Below are 16,415 nucleotides of genomic sequence, written 5' to 3'. Positions count from 1 at the left end.
GCAGCAACACCTCTGACACAATTATCTTTGACACTGGTGCCGCACAAGGCTGCATCCTCATCCCCCTCTGTGCATTTACAACTGCATGGCCAGATTCTGCTCCATCTCCATCTGCAAGTGGGTCACATCTCAAATTACGGTAAGTCAGAGTACAGGAACGAAATAGAAAGCCAGTGACACAGTGTCAGTGACAATCTTTCTCTCAGTGTCAGCTAAACAAGATACCTGGTCATTAACTTCAGGAACAACACACACAAAATGCTGGAGGAACTCAGTAGGTCCGACAGCACCTACAGAAAAGATGCTTACTCTTTTCCATAGATGCTGCCTGACCTGCTAAGCTCCTCCAGAATTTTGAGTGCGTTGTTTTGGATCTCCAGCACCCGCAGATTTTCTTGTGTTTGTGATTACCTTCAGGAACTGGGTTGAAGCACAAGCCCCTGTATCAGTGATGCTGAGGTAGAAATGGTTGAGAGCCTCAAGTTCCTAGATGTAAACTTCACCAATGACCTGTCCTGGTCCAACTAAGTAAACATTACAGCCAAGAAAGATCACCAAAGCCAAGGAAGTGTGGCAGGTCCCCATTCATCCTATTTTTTTTTGGTTACAGATGCACCATAGAAAGCATCCTATCCTGAAGTATCACTGCTTGATATGGTAACTGCTCTGCCAAAAACCACATGAAACTGTAGAGAGTTGTTGACACAGCTCGGTCCATCACATAACCCAGCCTTCCTTCCATTGTCTATACTTCCCTTTACCTCAGAAAAGCAGCCAATGTAACCCCTCCCACATGGATATTCTCTCCCCTACGCCCTCCCATTAGGTGGAATATACAAACGCCTGAAAATAGGCTCAACCAGGCTCAAAGACAGCTTCTATCCCACTGTTAAAGACTCCTAACTGAACTTAACCTTACAATCCACCTTTTCATGACTCTTGCACCTAATTTGTCTACCTGCATTGCATCTCCTGCGACTGTAACATATTCTGCATTTTGTTGCTCTTCCCTTTGTACTACCTCAATATACTTATGATTTGAAATAATCTGTATGAACGGCATGCAAAGCAAGGTTTTTCTGCTATATCTCAATTCATATGACAATAATAAACCAATTCCTAATACAACATCAAGGGCAGATCCAATCAAACCAATTTAATCAAAATCTTCAAAAGAAATAATAATGTGCACCAATAAGGGAAGAGCAGTGGATGTGAATTACATGGACTTAAGCAAGGCCTTTGCCAGAGTCCCATATGGGATACTGGTTCAAATGGTAAGGGACCATGAGACCCCCGGAAAGTTGTTGACTGTATCCAAAATGGGTTTGTCAATGGGAGATACGGGGTGAAGGCAGAGGATTGTGTTGATGATCGGAGCCTATGAGTGGTGGTGTTCCATAAGGATCAGTACTCAGGCCCTTGCTGTTCGTAACATACCTAAATGACTTGGACGTGGATGTGGAAGGCACAATCTGTAAGTTTGTGGATAGCATGAAGATTGACGGGATTATTGACAGCATGGAAGGTGCACAAAGAGTTACCTACAATTTGCTGAAAATGGCTGATGGAAATTGATCCAGAAAAATGAGGTCATGTATTTTGGGAATACTAAGAAGGTTAGGATATACATCATCAATGGCAGGATGTTAGGGTGTATTGAGGAACAGAAGGAATTTGAAGTACAAGTCTTCAGATGCTTTCAAGTGGTAACACGGGTAGACAATGTACTTAGGAAGGCATATGAAATATTGGCCTTCATTAGCTGGGAAATTTAATACAGAGGCAGGAAAGTTATACCCCAACTTTATGAAACCTTGGTCGGATCTCAGCGAACTACAGCATGAATTTCTGGTCACCGTGCCACAGGAAAGATGTGGTGGCACTAGAGATGCTGCAAAGGAGATTCACCAGGACGCTGGCTGGGATGGAGTGTTGTAGTTATGAGGAGACACTGGAGAAGCCTTATCTGTTCTCCCCAAAACAGGGGGGATTAAGAAGAGAAATGATTGATGTATATATAATATTGACAAGTATAGACAGGAATCTTTTCCTTCTTATCAAAAGCCAGATAAAATTAAAAGACATAGATTTAATAAAGGAGAAGATATTGAGGGTATAAGAGAGGGATCTTCTGCACCCAGAGAGTGGCAACTGTCTAAAGCTGAGTTTTCAACAAAATTTAGATGTCTAGATGAACACTTGAATTGTCAAGGCATAGAAGGCTATGGACTAAATAATGGGAAATGGGATTAATATGGAATGGTGCCCATAAACTCTTGTGTTTGAGTTGACTTGAAAGGCATGTTTCCTCCATCCTTGTGAGGTTCTATGACCTTTATAAACCTAATTCCCCACCCCCACACACACACATTCTATAATATGTGTGGTTGATGAATTAAATAACTTTGATACAACATGAAGTATTTAATTTCACTTAAATTGGTATTTAATACAAGTAGTTTTTGTTATGATAAAGCCATTTGTGTGGCAATTACTGGATTGTAATTGGACAGCTGGTCCTTAATCCTAAGATTTTCTTGTTTCTTTAAAAATATATACATACAGCATACGGAACAAATAAGATAATTGGTCTGTGATTGCATGTTCCGGTTTGTGACCATACTGATGAATGTGCCCTCCTGATCATGAATCTCTCAAGCAATGCTGAACAAACACTACAAGAAGCTCCTAAAATCAAAAAAACAACTGACTGATGGCACTGCTGACCCTGTCCCTCATAATAAAGTCAAGCAAATTCTCACCAATCCTCCAAAAGCTGAAGAGGTCCAATTAAAATTAACAAATGAAGAATAGAAATGCACAGGTCCTGATGAAGTGCTGAGTGGACCGTTGACAGTGGGAGACAGAAACGCAGAGTCTGACAGTTATTCCTCAAAACTCTCACATATTGAAGAATTCCTCACTGACTAATATGACAGCAATACCTTTATCACCTTATCGCCTTGAAAAAAATGTCACCAGTTCAATTATGGAAGCCACCAAGACATTGCTTTGCAACACACATAAAAGTTGCTGGTGAACGCAGCAGGCCAGGCAGCATCTCTAGGAAGAGGTACAGTCGACATTTCAGGCCAAGACCCCGAAACGTCGACTGTACCTCTTCTTGGAGATGCTGCCTGGCCTGCTGCGTTCACCAGCAACTTTTACGTGTGTTGCTTGAAATTCCAGCATCTGCAAATTTCCTCGTTAAGACATTGCTTTCCTCTCCATCACTTGGAAGACAGTCAAGTTCTAAAATAACCAGTGTGGCTTCAGATTATCACAGGCTACTAGGTACATGACTTCTGCAAATGTCTGAAGTTTAATAAGACTGCTGCAAAACACCAGCCACAGGAGGTCTAATCCAGGAAAGGCATCAACAACACCACCTTGAACTGTATGTTGCCTTCATTGAGCTTTGACTGTTAATCAAAAGACTCCTGTGGGATTCCTTCATTCTGTATAGCACCGCTAGCAGAGAGCACTTTACATTCTGAAAGGGCATAAAACAGGGTAGCGTTCACCATTTTCCCAGTAGCAATGAGAATGCCAACCCAATGCAGTCTGCCATGTATCATCAGTATCCAATATCAAACTGACAGTAACCCGTTCAGTATCACTCACCCCCTGCTGAGGAGGATATAGTGTTAAAGGTAACAGACAAATTCCTGTGCACAGATATCATTATTAAAAACCCATAGGAGGATGTACGAGTTAATCTCACACAAGTTTACAGACAAACCCGAACATGGGCAAAACAAATCCATCTCATTCATGTTGAGTAACCAACAAACTAAGCAAACAAATTACTGATTAAACAACAGGAATCTGGAAAATGTGGAACATACCATCCCTACCAGAGGGAAAATTAAAGACGCTGAGATTCTGCACAGAATCTGATGAGCCAACATTGCCTGTGGCATTCTAACTCACTAGATGTTCAATAATTATAACGTCTTGAGATTAGTTTGCAAGTAGTGGTAAATCCACTTCTTCTCTATAAAGTCCTGATTAACCCACAGGAAAATCCAGTGAAACCTAGACCACCAGCTCACTTCCTTTACAAAACCCACAGCATAACTAGGGAAGATCCGTAGCGTTAACAACTTGGCGATCTATCAACAACTGAGGTTGAGCAAGCACTGTGTATATCTAATCCACAGCCACCTGAATTATTGCCTTGCCCAATCTATCCAAGGGAAAAGAAATGGGATGACCAAATGAAAAAGACTGACTTCCCAGACCATATAGAAACGAAGTTTGTCCCAAACAAAGTTTCTGATTATAAAGAATAATTTAAAATAATGTTTTAATTTTACGTTAAAGCTAATTATCCCACATTTTCTTTAACGGGAAAGCTTTCCTCCTGATGTGTGGGCTTCTGTATTTTATGCTAAATAATCACACCCAAAGGATCAGGGGAATTAATTATCATTAAACCATTAAAATGAACATCCTGTATTTACGTTACTAGGACATGAGAAATAACCCGCGTTTGTTTTGGGTTCCTGATTTCAAAGTTTCCAGGGAGCCTTCAGGCCAATTGAAATGCAGTCTTTCTTGTGTTTACTTACTGTGTCAACGTGGTGCAGGTACGCTGGGTTTCACTAACACTTATTACTGAGACTTTTGTCAAAATGCACTGGACAAGCTGCATAGACACGAAACATTCGGCCCATCTAGTTCCTGCCCGAAACGCCCAGCCCACCTCCATTCCCCATCCTTCATGTCCTCACCTCCCGTGACTTTAGGAGTCACTGACCTTCCACGCTTCGTTCTCAATCTTCAGCACAACCCTTCCCTCTGTTGTGATCACTTTCTCTTTCAACCTGGCCAGATTTATTCGCTCCTGCCATACCACCGTTACCCTGCGCAGAGGTGAAATGGTTATAAACCGTCACAAGAGAATCGGTTTTAACCTTGCGCAGGTTTAACCGCTACCTGCACTCACCCCTTCAGCCCCTTCCTTCTGGACCACTCCTTTTCTCTCTCTCGGTCTTCTTTGAATTGCTGAATCCTTCCTTCCCAAAGTGCTTTGACACTACCAACCGTGCCGGCGCAGACCGCCAACGCTTTCATGGTGTGAGGCAGATCCCGAGGGTCATCGCATGGTCCCGGTGGATCTCAGCGCCGTGAGAGACTGCGGGTAAAACAAATATTAACACCCCGAGAGAGGGCCGCGGGAACGCCTCCTTCCCAAAACACACTCACCCACCCAAAGTGGGATCTGCTGATCTCATTCCCCCAGCCCCGATCGTGCACTGAAGCTGGCTGGTTCACTATGGTCCCAGCTGTTATCTACATTAAATTGGTTTTCTTCTGCTGCTGCTGTTTAACTAATTGTGCGGGAGCGCTCGTGTTGTATTTTATTTTGCTTCGGAACGGAGTGCACTTGAAATAAAAGCCCGAAACCATCTCAGTCAGACAATGGAATTAAATCTCAAACCCTACCCGTTCTTCGGTCAACCGGTTGCTCCGCATTAGAATAGCTCCACATGGTAATCCAAGGGCGAAATGTGATGCTGGTCTAAATTTAACCCACGACACAAATAAAGAGACGACCAGCTGGCCCAGCGCCCGGGACCTAGGATTGACATTAGAACCGACATTTTGGTTACTGAATGTCGATGACTAATTTTGTTTTATTGTGAACATGTATACACTCAGTTGCCACTTTATTGGGTACCTCCTGGTTCGTGGTCTTCTACTGTTGGTTCAAGGTTCGACGTGTGCGTTCCGAGATGCTCCTCTGCACACCATTGTTGTAAAGGGTGGTTATCTGAGTTGCTGCCGCCTTTCAGTCAGTTTGAAATAGTCTGGCCATTCTCCTCCGACCTGTCTCATTGGATTGCCGCTCGTTGGATTTTTTTTGTTTCCCACCACTCACCGTTCTTTTAAAAAAAAATCTAGACTGCTGTCCGTGGAAAAACCTGGAAAATTAGCAGTTTCTGAGATGCTCATAAGTCATAGGAGCAGAATTAGGCCACTTGGCCCGTCGAGTCTGCTCCGCCATACACTCAAGGCTGATCCATTTTCCCCTCCTCAGCCCTGCTCCCGGCCTTCTCCCCGTAGCCTTTGATGCCGTGCCCATTCAAGAATCTATCAACCTCTGCTTTAAATACACCCAATGACCTGGCCTCCACAGCTGCCTGTGGTAACAAATTCACCACTCTCTGGCTAAAGAAACTTCTCCGCATCTCTGTTTTAAATGGACGACACTATATTATGAGGCTATGCCCTCTTGTCCTAGACTCCCTCGCTATGGGAAACATCCTTCCCACATCTACTCTGTCTAGGCCTTCCAGCATTTGAAAGGCTTCAATGAGATCCCCCTCACCCTTCTAAATTCCGGCAAGTGCAGCCTCAGACCCATCAAACGATCCTCTTATGTAACCTTTTCATTCCCGGAATCATGCTTGTGAACCTCCTCTGAACCCTCTCCAATGCCAGCACCTCTTTCCTTAGATATGGAGCCCAAAAATGTTTACAATACTCAAGGTGAGGCCTCACCAGTGCCTTATAAAGCCTCAGCTTCACATCCCTGCTTTTGTATTCTGGACCTCTTGAAATAAATACTAACATTGCATTTGTCTTCTTAACCACCAACTCAACCTGCAACCTTTAGGGTGTTAGGTACAAGGACTCCCAAGTCCCTTTGCATCTCAGATTTTTGGATTTTCTCTCCATGTGGAAGATAGTCTGCACATTTATTTCTGCTACCAAAGTGCATGAACATGCATTTTCCAATGTTGTATTTCATTTGCCACTTCCTTGTCCATTCTCCTAATCTGTCTAAATCCTTCTGCAGCCTTCCTGTTTCCTTAACACTGCCTACCTCTCCACCAATCTTCATATCATATGCAAACTTGGCAACAAAGCCATCTATTCTATTATCTAAATCGTTGATATACAGCAGTCCCAACACTGACCCCTGTAGAACACCACTAGTCACTGGCAGCCAACCAGACACGGATCCTTTTATTCCCACTCACTGCCTCCTACCAATCAACCAATGCTCTAACCATGCCAGTAACTTTCCTGTAATACCATGGGCTCTTAATTTGGTAAGCAGCCTCACGTGTGGCACCTTGTCCAAGGCCTTCTGAAAGTCCAAATATACAACATCCACTGCATCCCCTTTGTCTATCCTACTTGTAACCTCCTCAAAGATTAATAGGTTTGTCAGGCAAGATATTCCCTTAAGGAGGCCATGCTGACTTTGTCCTATCTTGTCCTGTGTCACCAAGTTCTCCATAACGTCATCCTTAACAACTGACTCCAGCATCTTCCCAACCACTGAGGTCAGGCTAATTGGTCTATAATTTCCTTTCTGCTGCCTTCCTCCTTTCTTAAAGAGTGGAGTGACATTTGCAATTTTCTAGTCCTCTGGCACTGTGCCAGAATCCAATGATATTTGAAAGATTAATACTAATGCCTCCATAATATCTACTGCTACTTCTTTCAGAACCCTGGGGTTCAGTCATCTGGTCTGGTTGACTAATGTACCTTTCGGTCTTTCAGCATTTTGAGCACCTTCTCCCTTGTAATAGTAACTGCACCCACTTCTCTTCCCTCACACCCTTCAACATCTGGCACACTAGTAGTGTCTTCCACTGTGAAGACCGATGCAAAATACTCATTTAGTGAATTTCTCATCTCCTTGTCCCCAGTTATTATTTCTCCAGCCTCATTTCCTAACTTCCTATATCGACTCTCATTTCTCCTTTATTTTTTACATACTTGAGAAAGCTTTTACTATCCACTTTGATATTGTTTGCTGCCATGCTTTCCTATTTCATCATTTCCCTCTTAATGATTCTTCTAGTTGCTCTCTGTAGGTTTTTAAAAGCTACCCAATTCTCTTGCTTCCTGCTAATTTTTGCATTATTGTATGATCTCTCTTTTGCTTTTACATTAGTTTTGACTTCTTTTGTCAGCCATGGTTGTACTATTTTGCCATTTGAGTATTCCTTCATTTTTGGAATACATCTATCCTGCACCTTCCTCATTTTTCCCAGAAACTCATACCATTTCTGCTTTGCTGTCATCCCTGCCAGCATCTCCTTCCAATTTACCTTGGCCAACTCCTCTCTCATACCACTGTAATTTCCTTCACTCCACTGAAATACTGCTACATCAGACTTTACTTTCTCCCTATCAAATTTCAAGTTGAAGTCAATCATATTGTGATCACTGCCTCCTAAGGGTTCTTTTACCTTAAGCTCCCTAATCACCACCTATTCTTTACGTAAGACCCAATCCAGTATAACTGATCCCCTGGTAGGATCAATGACAAATTGCTCTAAAAAGCCATCTCCTCGGCATTCTACAAACTCACTCTCCTGACATACATTACCAACCTGATTTTCCCAATCGACTTGCACGTTAAAATTTCCCAACTATCATAGCATTGCCCTTTTGACACGCCTTTTCTATTTCCTATTGTAATTTGTGGTCCGCATCCCAGCTACTGTTGGGAGGTCTGTATATCTGCCATCAGGATCTTTTTACCCTTGCAGTTTCTTAACTCAGTGCACAAGGATTCAACATCTTCGAATCCTATGTCACATCTTTGTACTGATTTGATGCCATTCTTTACCAGCAGAGCCACACAAACCCCTCTGCCTACATTCATATTCCTCTGATACAACCTTGGACATTCAGATCCCATTTACAACCATCCTTGATTCAGTGGTGGCCACACATCATACTTGACAATATCTAGTAGTGCAACAAGATTATTTCTTATACTCCGTGCATTGAGATTTAACACTTTGAGTACTATATTTGCTACCTTTTTTGATTCTGCATCCCTAATGCACTGATATTCACCCTGCTGGCTGCAACTTTGTCCTATCATCTGCCTGTCCTTCCTGACAGTCAGACTACATGCTATCTTTGCTTTTTTACCATCCATCCTATCCTGACTCCCTTCACTCCGGTTCCCACTCCCCTGCCAAATTAGTTTAAACCCTTCCCAACAGCCCTAACAAGCCTGACCACAAGAATATTGGTCCAGGTGCAACCCACCTCTTTTGTACAAGTCATACCTCCCCAAAAGAAATCCCAATGATCAAAGAACCTGAAGCCCTGCCCCCTGCACCAGCTTCTCAGCTACACATTTATCTGCCAGATTATCCTGTTTCTACCCTCATTATGCATGGCACAAGTAGCAATCCAGAAATTACTACCCTGGAGGTCCTGCTTCTCAGCTTTCTATCGGTCAGTGGGTGCCGTCCCGAATCCGGGGTTGGTGGCTATGCACATCCATCTTCTTCGATCTTGAGCACCGAGTACAGCGTCTCCTCTAGCTTGTTCTCGCTGGCTGCCTTGGCACCGCCCGCCGCCACCCCTGCCGAACTCGAGCCTGGGGCCATGTCGGCCTCCAACCGCGGCCGCTTCTTCAAGCTCGGCCCTTCCTTAGGCGGAGGCCTTGGGCAGGTCCAGGCACACGGTGCAGCGCCCAAGTTCATCATATCTCTTCTAACTAGGTGCACAGCATACGATTCGTAGATATGTGGTGAGGCTTCAATCTCTTCCACGGAAGATGGCCGTTGGCTCACAAGGAGCTCATCCACCCTTTGTCAGGTCTTGTTTCTTTTTAGTCCTGCTGGGTGGCCTCACACCCTCCTCACCAGACTAAGTCCGGTGGGGGAGCCGGCCCAAGTCGCCGACCACTCGACCACGGCCCTGGCCGAGCTTTCTATATAGCCCTCTAAATTCACTCTTCCGGACCTCACTGCTTTTCCTTCCTATGTTATTGGTACCAGTATGTACCAAGACATCTGGAAACTCTCTCTCCCTCTTCAAAATGCACCTGGGAGGCAACATACCATCTGGGTGTCTCATTCATGTCCACAGAATCTCTTGTTTGTTCCTCTGACTCTTGAGTCCCCCATCACTACCGCTCCCTTCTTCTACCTCATTCTCTTCTGCACCAGAGACCTATGCTCAGTGCCAGTAACCTGGTCTCCGTGGTATTCCCCTGGGAGGTCATCCTCCACAACAGTATCCAAAACTGTATACTTCTTACTGAGCAGTACTTATTAAATGGTATGTGTAAACCACCCCTGTCTGGCACCAACAGTCAATTCATGTGAAAGTCACTTAGGTCATAGTTCTTACCCATTCTGATTTTTGGTGTCAATAACAACTGAACCTCTTGACCATGTCTGCATGCTTTTATGTACTGAGTTGCTGCCACACAAATGATTGATTAGATACTTGCATTAATAAACACATGTACCTAATAAAGTGGCCACAGAGTGTATGTGTGTTGCACCATTCAGTCTCTCTTCAAACTCATAGTTTAGAGGCATTTAAGCTCTCATACCTCACCTGGTAAATCTTGATGATGTCCCACATCATAGGTATCTTTTTTTTAAAATACTGTAGTTCTTAGTGAGAAGGCAGAGTCTGCGAGGTCAGAGTTTATATACACATTCCTAGTTTTCTTTAGGAAGGTGATAGTGGATCTTTTCTTCATTTTGCTGCGGTTTGCCTTTACTTAGTTTCTACGATTTTTAAGCAAAGGATATCAAACTCCAGAAGGTGACATAAGAGGCAGCAGATACCCTTCCATTTCCACCTCCTCCAAATACATTTCTAGCTCAGCATCCAGCTACTTTGCCTATGCTCACCTTGAATCAACAAACTAATTTCGAAGTCAGTAGCTGGCAAGTTAACTGTGCGTCACTCCGTTACATAACAATTTAACATCTACACCGTGAGCTAATATGGGAAATGGAATAGGAAAGATTGCAAGTTTATTTAGGAATGATTTATTTAGAGAACTTAATAACAAACAGTAAGTATCTAAAGTAGAAAGGCCAGATTCAATCTCAAATTTATCTGATTTTACTAATTTTGCCTACCTATAGGATTCAGTGTGCAAGGAGGGAGTTATTGTCCAACGAATAAAGCATTGAAGACTAGTTGCTTCAATCACATTTAGTAATCAATAAGTATCCAACTCGATGTTCCCACTAAATAGTTAGTCTGCTGTTGAATGCTTGATTCACCCACCACTTCATATGTGTTCAGCATAGGGTTTTATCTACATCCAGTTTCTTTGCGCTTATGTTAAATCAATGTTAACTGTTGATTTACATAATGATCTCTGTGGGACTGAGTTCAAGAGCCATGAGGAAATGTTGCAGCTATACAAGACCTTGGTCAGACTCCACTTGGTCACCTCACTACAGGAAGGATGTGGAGCCCATAGAGAGAGTGCAGAGGAGAATTACAAGGATGTTGCCTGGATTGGAGGGTGTACCTTATGAGAGTAGGTTGAGTGTATTTGGCTTTTTCTCCTTGGAGTGACAGAGGATGAGAGGTGACCTGATTGAGGTGTACAAGGTGATGAGGGACATTGATCCTGTGGATAGCCAGAGGCTTTTTCCCGGGGCTGAAATGGCTAAAAAGAGAGGGCATAGCTTTAAGGTGCTTGGAAGTAGGTACAAGGGGAATGTCAGAGGGAAGTTTTTCACACAGAGAGTGGTTGGTGCATGGAATGCACTGCTGGTGGTTGTGGTGGAGGCGGATACAATAGGGTCTTTTAAGAGCCTCATAGATAGGTACATGGAACTTTGAAAAATAGAGGGCTATATGCTAGGGAAATTCTAGGCAGTCTCTGGAGTAGGTTACATGGTCCGCACAACATTGTGGGCCAAAGGGTCTGTAATGTGCTGTAGATTTCTATAATCTATATTCTATGAATCCTACAAATGTCGTGTAACATTGCTCACTAATGTGTAAAATTTCTCCCCTTAATAAATGCACATAGATTAAAATAACACACACAAAATGCTACAGGAACTCAGCAGGCTAGGCAGTATCTATGGAAAAAAAATACAGTCGATGTTTCGTTTCGACAGGACTGAGTTCCTCCAGCATTTTGTGAGTGTGTTGCTTGGGTTTCCAGATCTGCAGATTTTCTCTTGTTTGTGATATAGATTAAAATGTTTATATACTGGAAATCACATAATCTGATTCGGGATAGTCAGCATGGCCTTGTCAAGGGTAGGTCATGCCTTATGAGCCTGATTGAATTCTTTGAGGATTTAACAAGACACATCGATGAAGGTACAGCTGTGGATGTGGTACATATGGATTTCAGTAAGGCATTTGATAAGATGCCCCATCCATGGCTCCTTCAGAAAGTAAGGAGGCATGGGATCCAAGGAGACCTTGTTTTGTGGATCCAGAATTGGCTTGTTCACAGAAGGCAAAAGGTAGTTGTAGATGATTCGTATTCTGCATGGAGGTCAGTGACCAGTGGTGTTCTGCAGGGATCTGTTCTGGGACCCCTCCTCTTTGTGATTTTTATAAATGACCTGGATGAGAAATAGAAGGGTGCGTTAGTAAGTTTGCTGATGACACAAAGGCTGGGGGTGTTGTGGATAGTCTGGAGGGTTGTCAGAGGTTACAGTGGGACATCGATAGGATGAGAACTGGGCTGAGAAGTGGCAGATGGACTTCAACCCAGATAAGTGCGAAGTGGTTCATTTTGATAGGTTAAATTTGAAGACAGAATATAATATTAATGGTAAGACTCTTGGCAGTGTGGAGGATCAGAGGGATCTTGGGGTCCGTGTCCATAGGACACTCAAAGCTGCTGCACAGGTTGACAGTGTTGTTAAGGTGGTGTGTGGTGTGTTGGCATCCATCTACTGTGGGATTGAGTTCAAGTACCCTGAGGTAATGTTACAGCTATATAGGAACTTGGATAGACCCCACTTGGAGTACTATGTTCATTTCTGATCACCTCACTACAGGAAGGATGTGGATACTATAGAGAGAGTGCAGAGGAAATTTACAAGGATGTTGCCTGGGTTGGAGAGCAGGCCTTATGAGAATAGGTTGAGTGAACTTGGCCTTTTCTCCTTGGAGCGACGGAGGATAAGAAGTGACCTGATAGAGGTGTATAAGATGATGCGAGGCATTGATCGTGTGGATAGGCAGTGGCTTTTTCCCAGGGCTGAAATGGCTAACCCAAGGAGCATAGTTTTAAGGTGCTTGGAAATAGGTACTGAAGGTATGTCAGGGGTAAGTTTTTCCACACAGAGTGGTGGGTGCATGGAATGCACTGCAGGTGGCTGTGGTAGAGGTGGATATAACAGGGTCTTTTAAGACCTCTTAGATAGGTACATGGAGCTTAGAAAAACAGAGGGCTATGCACTAGGGAAATTCTAGGCGATTTCTAGAGTAGGTTACATGGTCGGCACAACATTGTGGGTCAAAGGGCCTGTAATATGCTGTAAATTTCTGTTCTATGTAAGTCAATTCTGTAGTTAAAGAAATGTCAGTACTACAGTAATTAACCTGATAATGAGAACTTCTTTAAATAAAAACTATTCATTAAAACTAACAACATCAGTCATAGTGCGGAACCAGGTCCTTCAGCTCAACTCGTCCATGCACACCAAGATGTCTATCCAAGTTAGTCCCATTTGCCTGCATTTGGCCCATGTCTGTAAACATTTTTTCTCCATTCACCTGTCAAGTCAACGCGCAACATATGCATTTTTGAAAGGAATAGGATATATAAGAGGTTGAGTTAGGAAGACCCACATTAATTATTATGCCCTTTCTTTCAACATGCACTGTGCTTGGTGGAAGGACGAAACAGGAACACGTAAAGAAGATAACGTACAGAATAATCAGTGAACAAAAATGAACAAAATAATCGCTTATTTGGCCGTTAATGTGAGAATTCTCACCCTAACATATGACTAAGCAGGTTCGAGACAAAGCAACATTAATTAGTTATCCTGTTTAAAAGTTCCGGAGTTTTGTTTTAATTATTGAGATACAGCGCTGTCACGCCGCCCAACAATTCCCGATTTAATCGCGGGACAATTAACAATGACCATTCAACCTACCCGGTACGTGAAATGCTACTGTGCCGCTCCAGTTGCCGTTTCAGTTTAAACTGTTCAGTAAGAAACATCTGTAAATCAGAAGGCCGCCGAGGGTTCTACAGGCCCTCCACCGTTTTCGTTTGATCACGGAACACGCTGGAGATGTCACAGAAGGAGCGTAGAGAGCGTTTTTGCCAATTTTCCTGCCCGGTTGACGGCACGAGATTCGGGGCAGTAGCTACTTTCTAAGCAACAACATTCGTCTGGGCAGAAGCCCGTTCGGAAGTGAGGGACTGTGGGGTTGGGCAGATCTGAAGAGGAAATCATATAGACCGCAAATCATAGACCGCTCACGCGATTCACATGGATACTTAATACAGTGTAGGCATTCAAAAGTAGACTTGTTAATTTATTAACGAAGTACGTCACCATTTACTATATTGAGATTCATTTTCTTGGAGACATTTACAGGAAACTAATGAAATACAACACAATTTACGAAAACTATATATAAACCAAGGCTGGCTTTTGAATAATTTTTTTTTGTAGGTAAATCTTGAAAGGTGGTGAGATATTGGGGTGAATTTAGCTCTTCAATGTAAAAAAAACATTTAAATTACGTAAATAATAAATGCAAGATGTAACTATGATTTCTTTCTGAGCCCCGGATAAACTCCTGCAGATGCACTACTTAACGTATCCTGACAGGTTGCGTCCTGATGTTGTACGGTCATTCGAATGCGTGGGAATGTAAAGAAGATACAGAGAGCAGCGCATTCACGGGCACATCACTCCCCCCCCCCCCCGGTACATCAACAAGTAGGCACTGCCTTAAGCAGGCAACAGCTATCGTCAAAGGCCCCTCCTTATGGGTCTGTGCCACCTTTTACCATCGGTCCGGAGGCGCGGAAGCCCGAAGTTCCAACAGGTTCAAGAATAACAACATCGCTTCAACCACTCGGTTCTTGAAACAACCGGGAAAACGCTAACCACCTCTAGTTTAATAACACTAAGACCACTCTGATCATTTTGCACTTAACTGAACGTTTTATTTGTTCTAATCGCGTTTCCCCCCTGTAAAAGTAGTGTATAATCTATGGTTCCCCCTCCCCCCGCAAAAGTAGTGTATAATCTATGGTTTTCCCCCTGCAGAAGTAGTGTATAATCTATGGTTTTCTTGTGACTGCCGCTTATCTGAAGCTATGTGCCTGTGGTGGTGCTGCAAGTCAACTTCTCTTTGCACCTGTGCATACCTGTACTTGTCCCTATGACAATAAACTAGAGTTGACTTTGATAACGCCCCTAGTTGCTGGGTGCTTCACTTTTGCTATTCAATCTTCAGCTTCTATGACAGTCCCTCTGTGTCTATTCAAATACGCGTCTCTCGCTGTTAAATTTTACAAGCTTGCAGGCGACCATGGGAAAGTCGAATGAATAAGTCCATAAAAGTTCCTTTTTTCAGGATTCGGATGTAAGATTTTCTTCCCTACCATTTCACCAGAGTACAGTACCATAGATTGACAGGAGTTTGTGGAATATTATTCGTGGTACAAAGCAAACACCAGACAGAGTGCGAAGAGCGAATCGTTCTGGAAGCAAAATTCCGCGTATGTGTCCACGGTTGGACTCCAGACCCCTCTGCTTGAACATGATAGGTCGGAAGTTCGTGTCCCCCCAAGCACCAGGTAGCATACGATCTTGTACCTCTCGTAACCCAAGGCTTTCACCGCCTTCTTCACACACTCGGCCAGTTCCACGGCCGCCAGTGCCGAGCCCCTGGGCTCGTACTTGGCACCGTTCAGTCTGCTCTCCAGAACCGAGCGAATGGCGGCCCTCGCTTCTTGCGCTGAGAAGGTTTTGGCCGGCCGGGGCACGTAGATGTTCTCTGTGGGACGGTCTAGCCTGGTACTGCCGGTGCTGGGCTTCGAGTGCTGACGGTCCTTCTCTCGTTTCTTCTCCTTCTCCCTTTTACTCGGGAGTCTTGTTTGCTGTCGTTCGATCTCGCTCCCCGCAAGAACTGAACCCCATCTTTTGGAAATCTGGGCACTCCGGGTTTTTGGAAGACAGAAGCCCGGGAAACTCATACATTTCGGTCGTCCAGGCTCGCGGAAGCCGCAGCTTTCCATTGCACCGCCGCAGAGATAAGGAGGCACCACTGGGCAGTCCGCTTTCTGAGCCAGTGTAAATTCCTGTCGCGATGTATATATATAAACAGGGATTAGTTAACCCTTTGTAGTTCTCCAGAGCCCCAATCTGGGCACTCGTGTGTGATCAACCTTCGTGCACATTCCTGGAATAGCCGGGACTTCACTCAGGAAGGAGGAACATTTGGATTCAGTCTGAGAGACCACGACTCATAGGAATTGATCGGAGCAGTCTGAAAGCCGTAAATTACAGTATTTCTTTCCAACAGCCCGGCCGCCGCTCACTCAGCAAACAGTTCAAAGAATGGCCCGTTGTTCTGACATTCACTCTCTAGCGTTTGACCCCCAAGATGTATCTGATTACTTAGAGAGAGTGACAAGCTCTGTCCAAATCACAGGCTCATCA

General features: G+C 43.8%; 2 protein-coding genes across 4 annotated transcripts in view; both read right to left on the bottom strand.

The window, feature by feature from the left end:
* lrrc39 (leucine rich repeat containing 39) overlaps positions 1-14,255 on the bottom strand; it is a 40,848-nt gene extending 26,593 nt beyond the window's left edge. Inside the window, exons 1-6 of one of the 3 annotated variants that reach the window (XM_072274113.1) lie at positions 13,887-14,246; positions 10,342-12,338; positions 5,690-5,933; positions 5,455-5,587; positions 4,955-5,143; positions 4,766-4,871 (exon numbers count right to left, since the gene is read on the bottom strand). In XM_072274113.1, the coding sequence (XP_072130214.1) occupies positions 4,766-4,871; positions 4,955-5,082 (234 nt within the window). In that variant the 5' untranslated portion in view covers positions 5,083-5,143; positions 5,455-5,587; positions 5,690-5,933; positions 10,342-12,338; positions 13,887-14,246. Of the gene's footprint in view, positions 1-4,765; positions 4,872-4,954; positions 5,144-5,214; positions 5,246-5,454; positions 5,588-5,689; positions 5,934-10,341; positions 12,339-13,886 lie in introns of those variants that run through there. The other 2 variants (XM_072274115.1, XM_072274114.1) reach the window with 2 other exon arrangements.
* A 138-nt stretch (positions 14,256-14,393) lies between these two features.
* On the bottom strand, positions 14,394-16,029 carry LOC140206047 (dynein light chain Tctex-type protein 2B). The gene has a single exon (XM_072274116.1). The coding sequence runs from the start codon at positions 15,989-15,991 to the stop codon at positions 15,404-15,406; it is 588 nt and encodes a 195-aa protein (XP_072130217.1). The 5' UTR covers positions 15,992-16,029; the 3' UTR covers positions 14,394-15,403.
* Between the last annotated feature and the right edge of the window lie 386 nt (positions 16,030-16,415).

Source organism: Mobula birostris, chromosome 12 (assembly GCF_030028105.1).
Source record: "Mobula birostris isolate sMobBir1 chromosome 12, sMobBir1.hap1, whole genome shotgun sequence".
In the NCBI taxonomy this organism is placed as follows: Eukaryota; Metazoa; Chordata; class Chondrichthyes; order Myliobatiformes; family Myliobatidae; genus Mobula; species Mobula birostris.
This window is presented reverse-complemented; position numbering and strand designations above follow the sequence as displayed.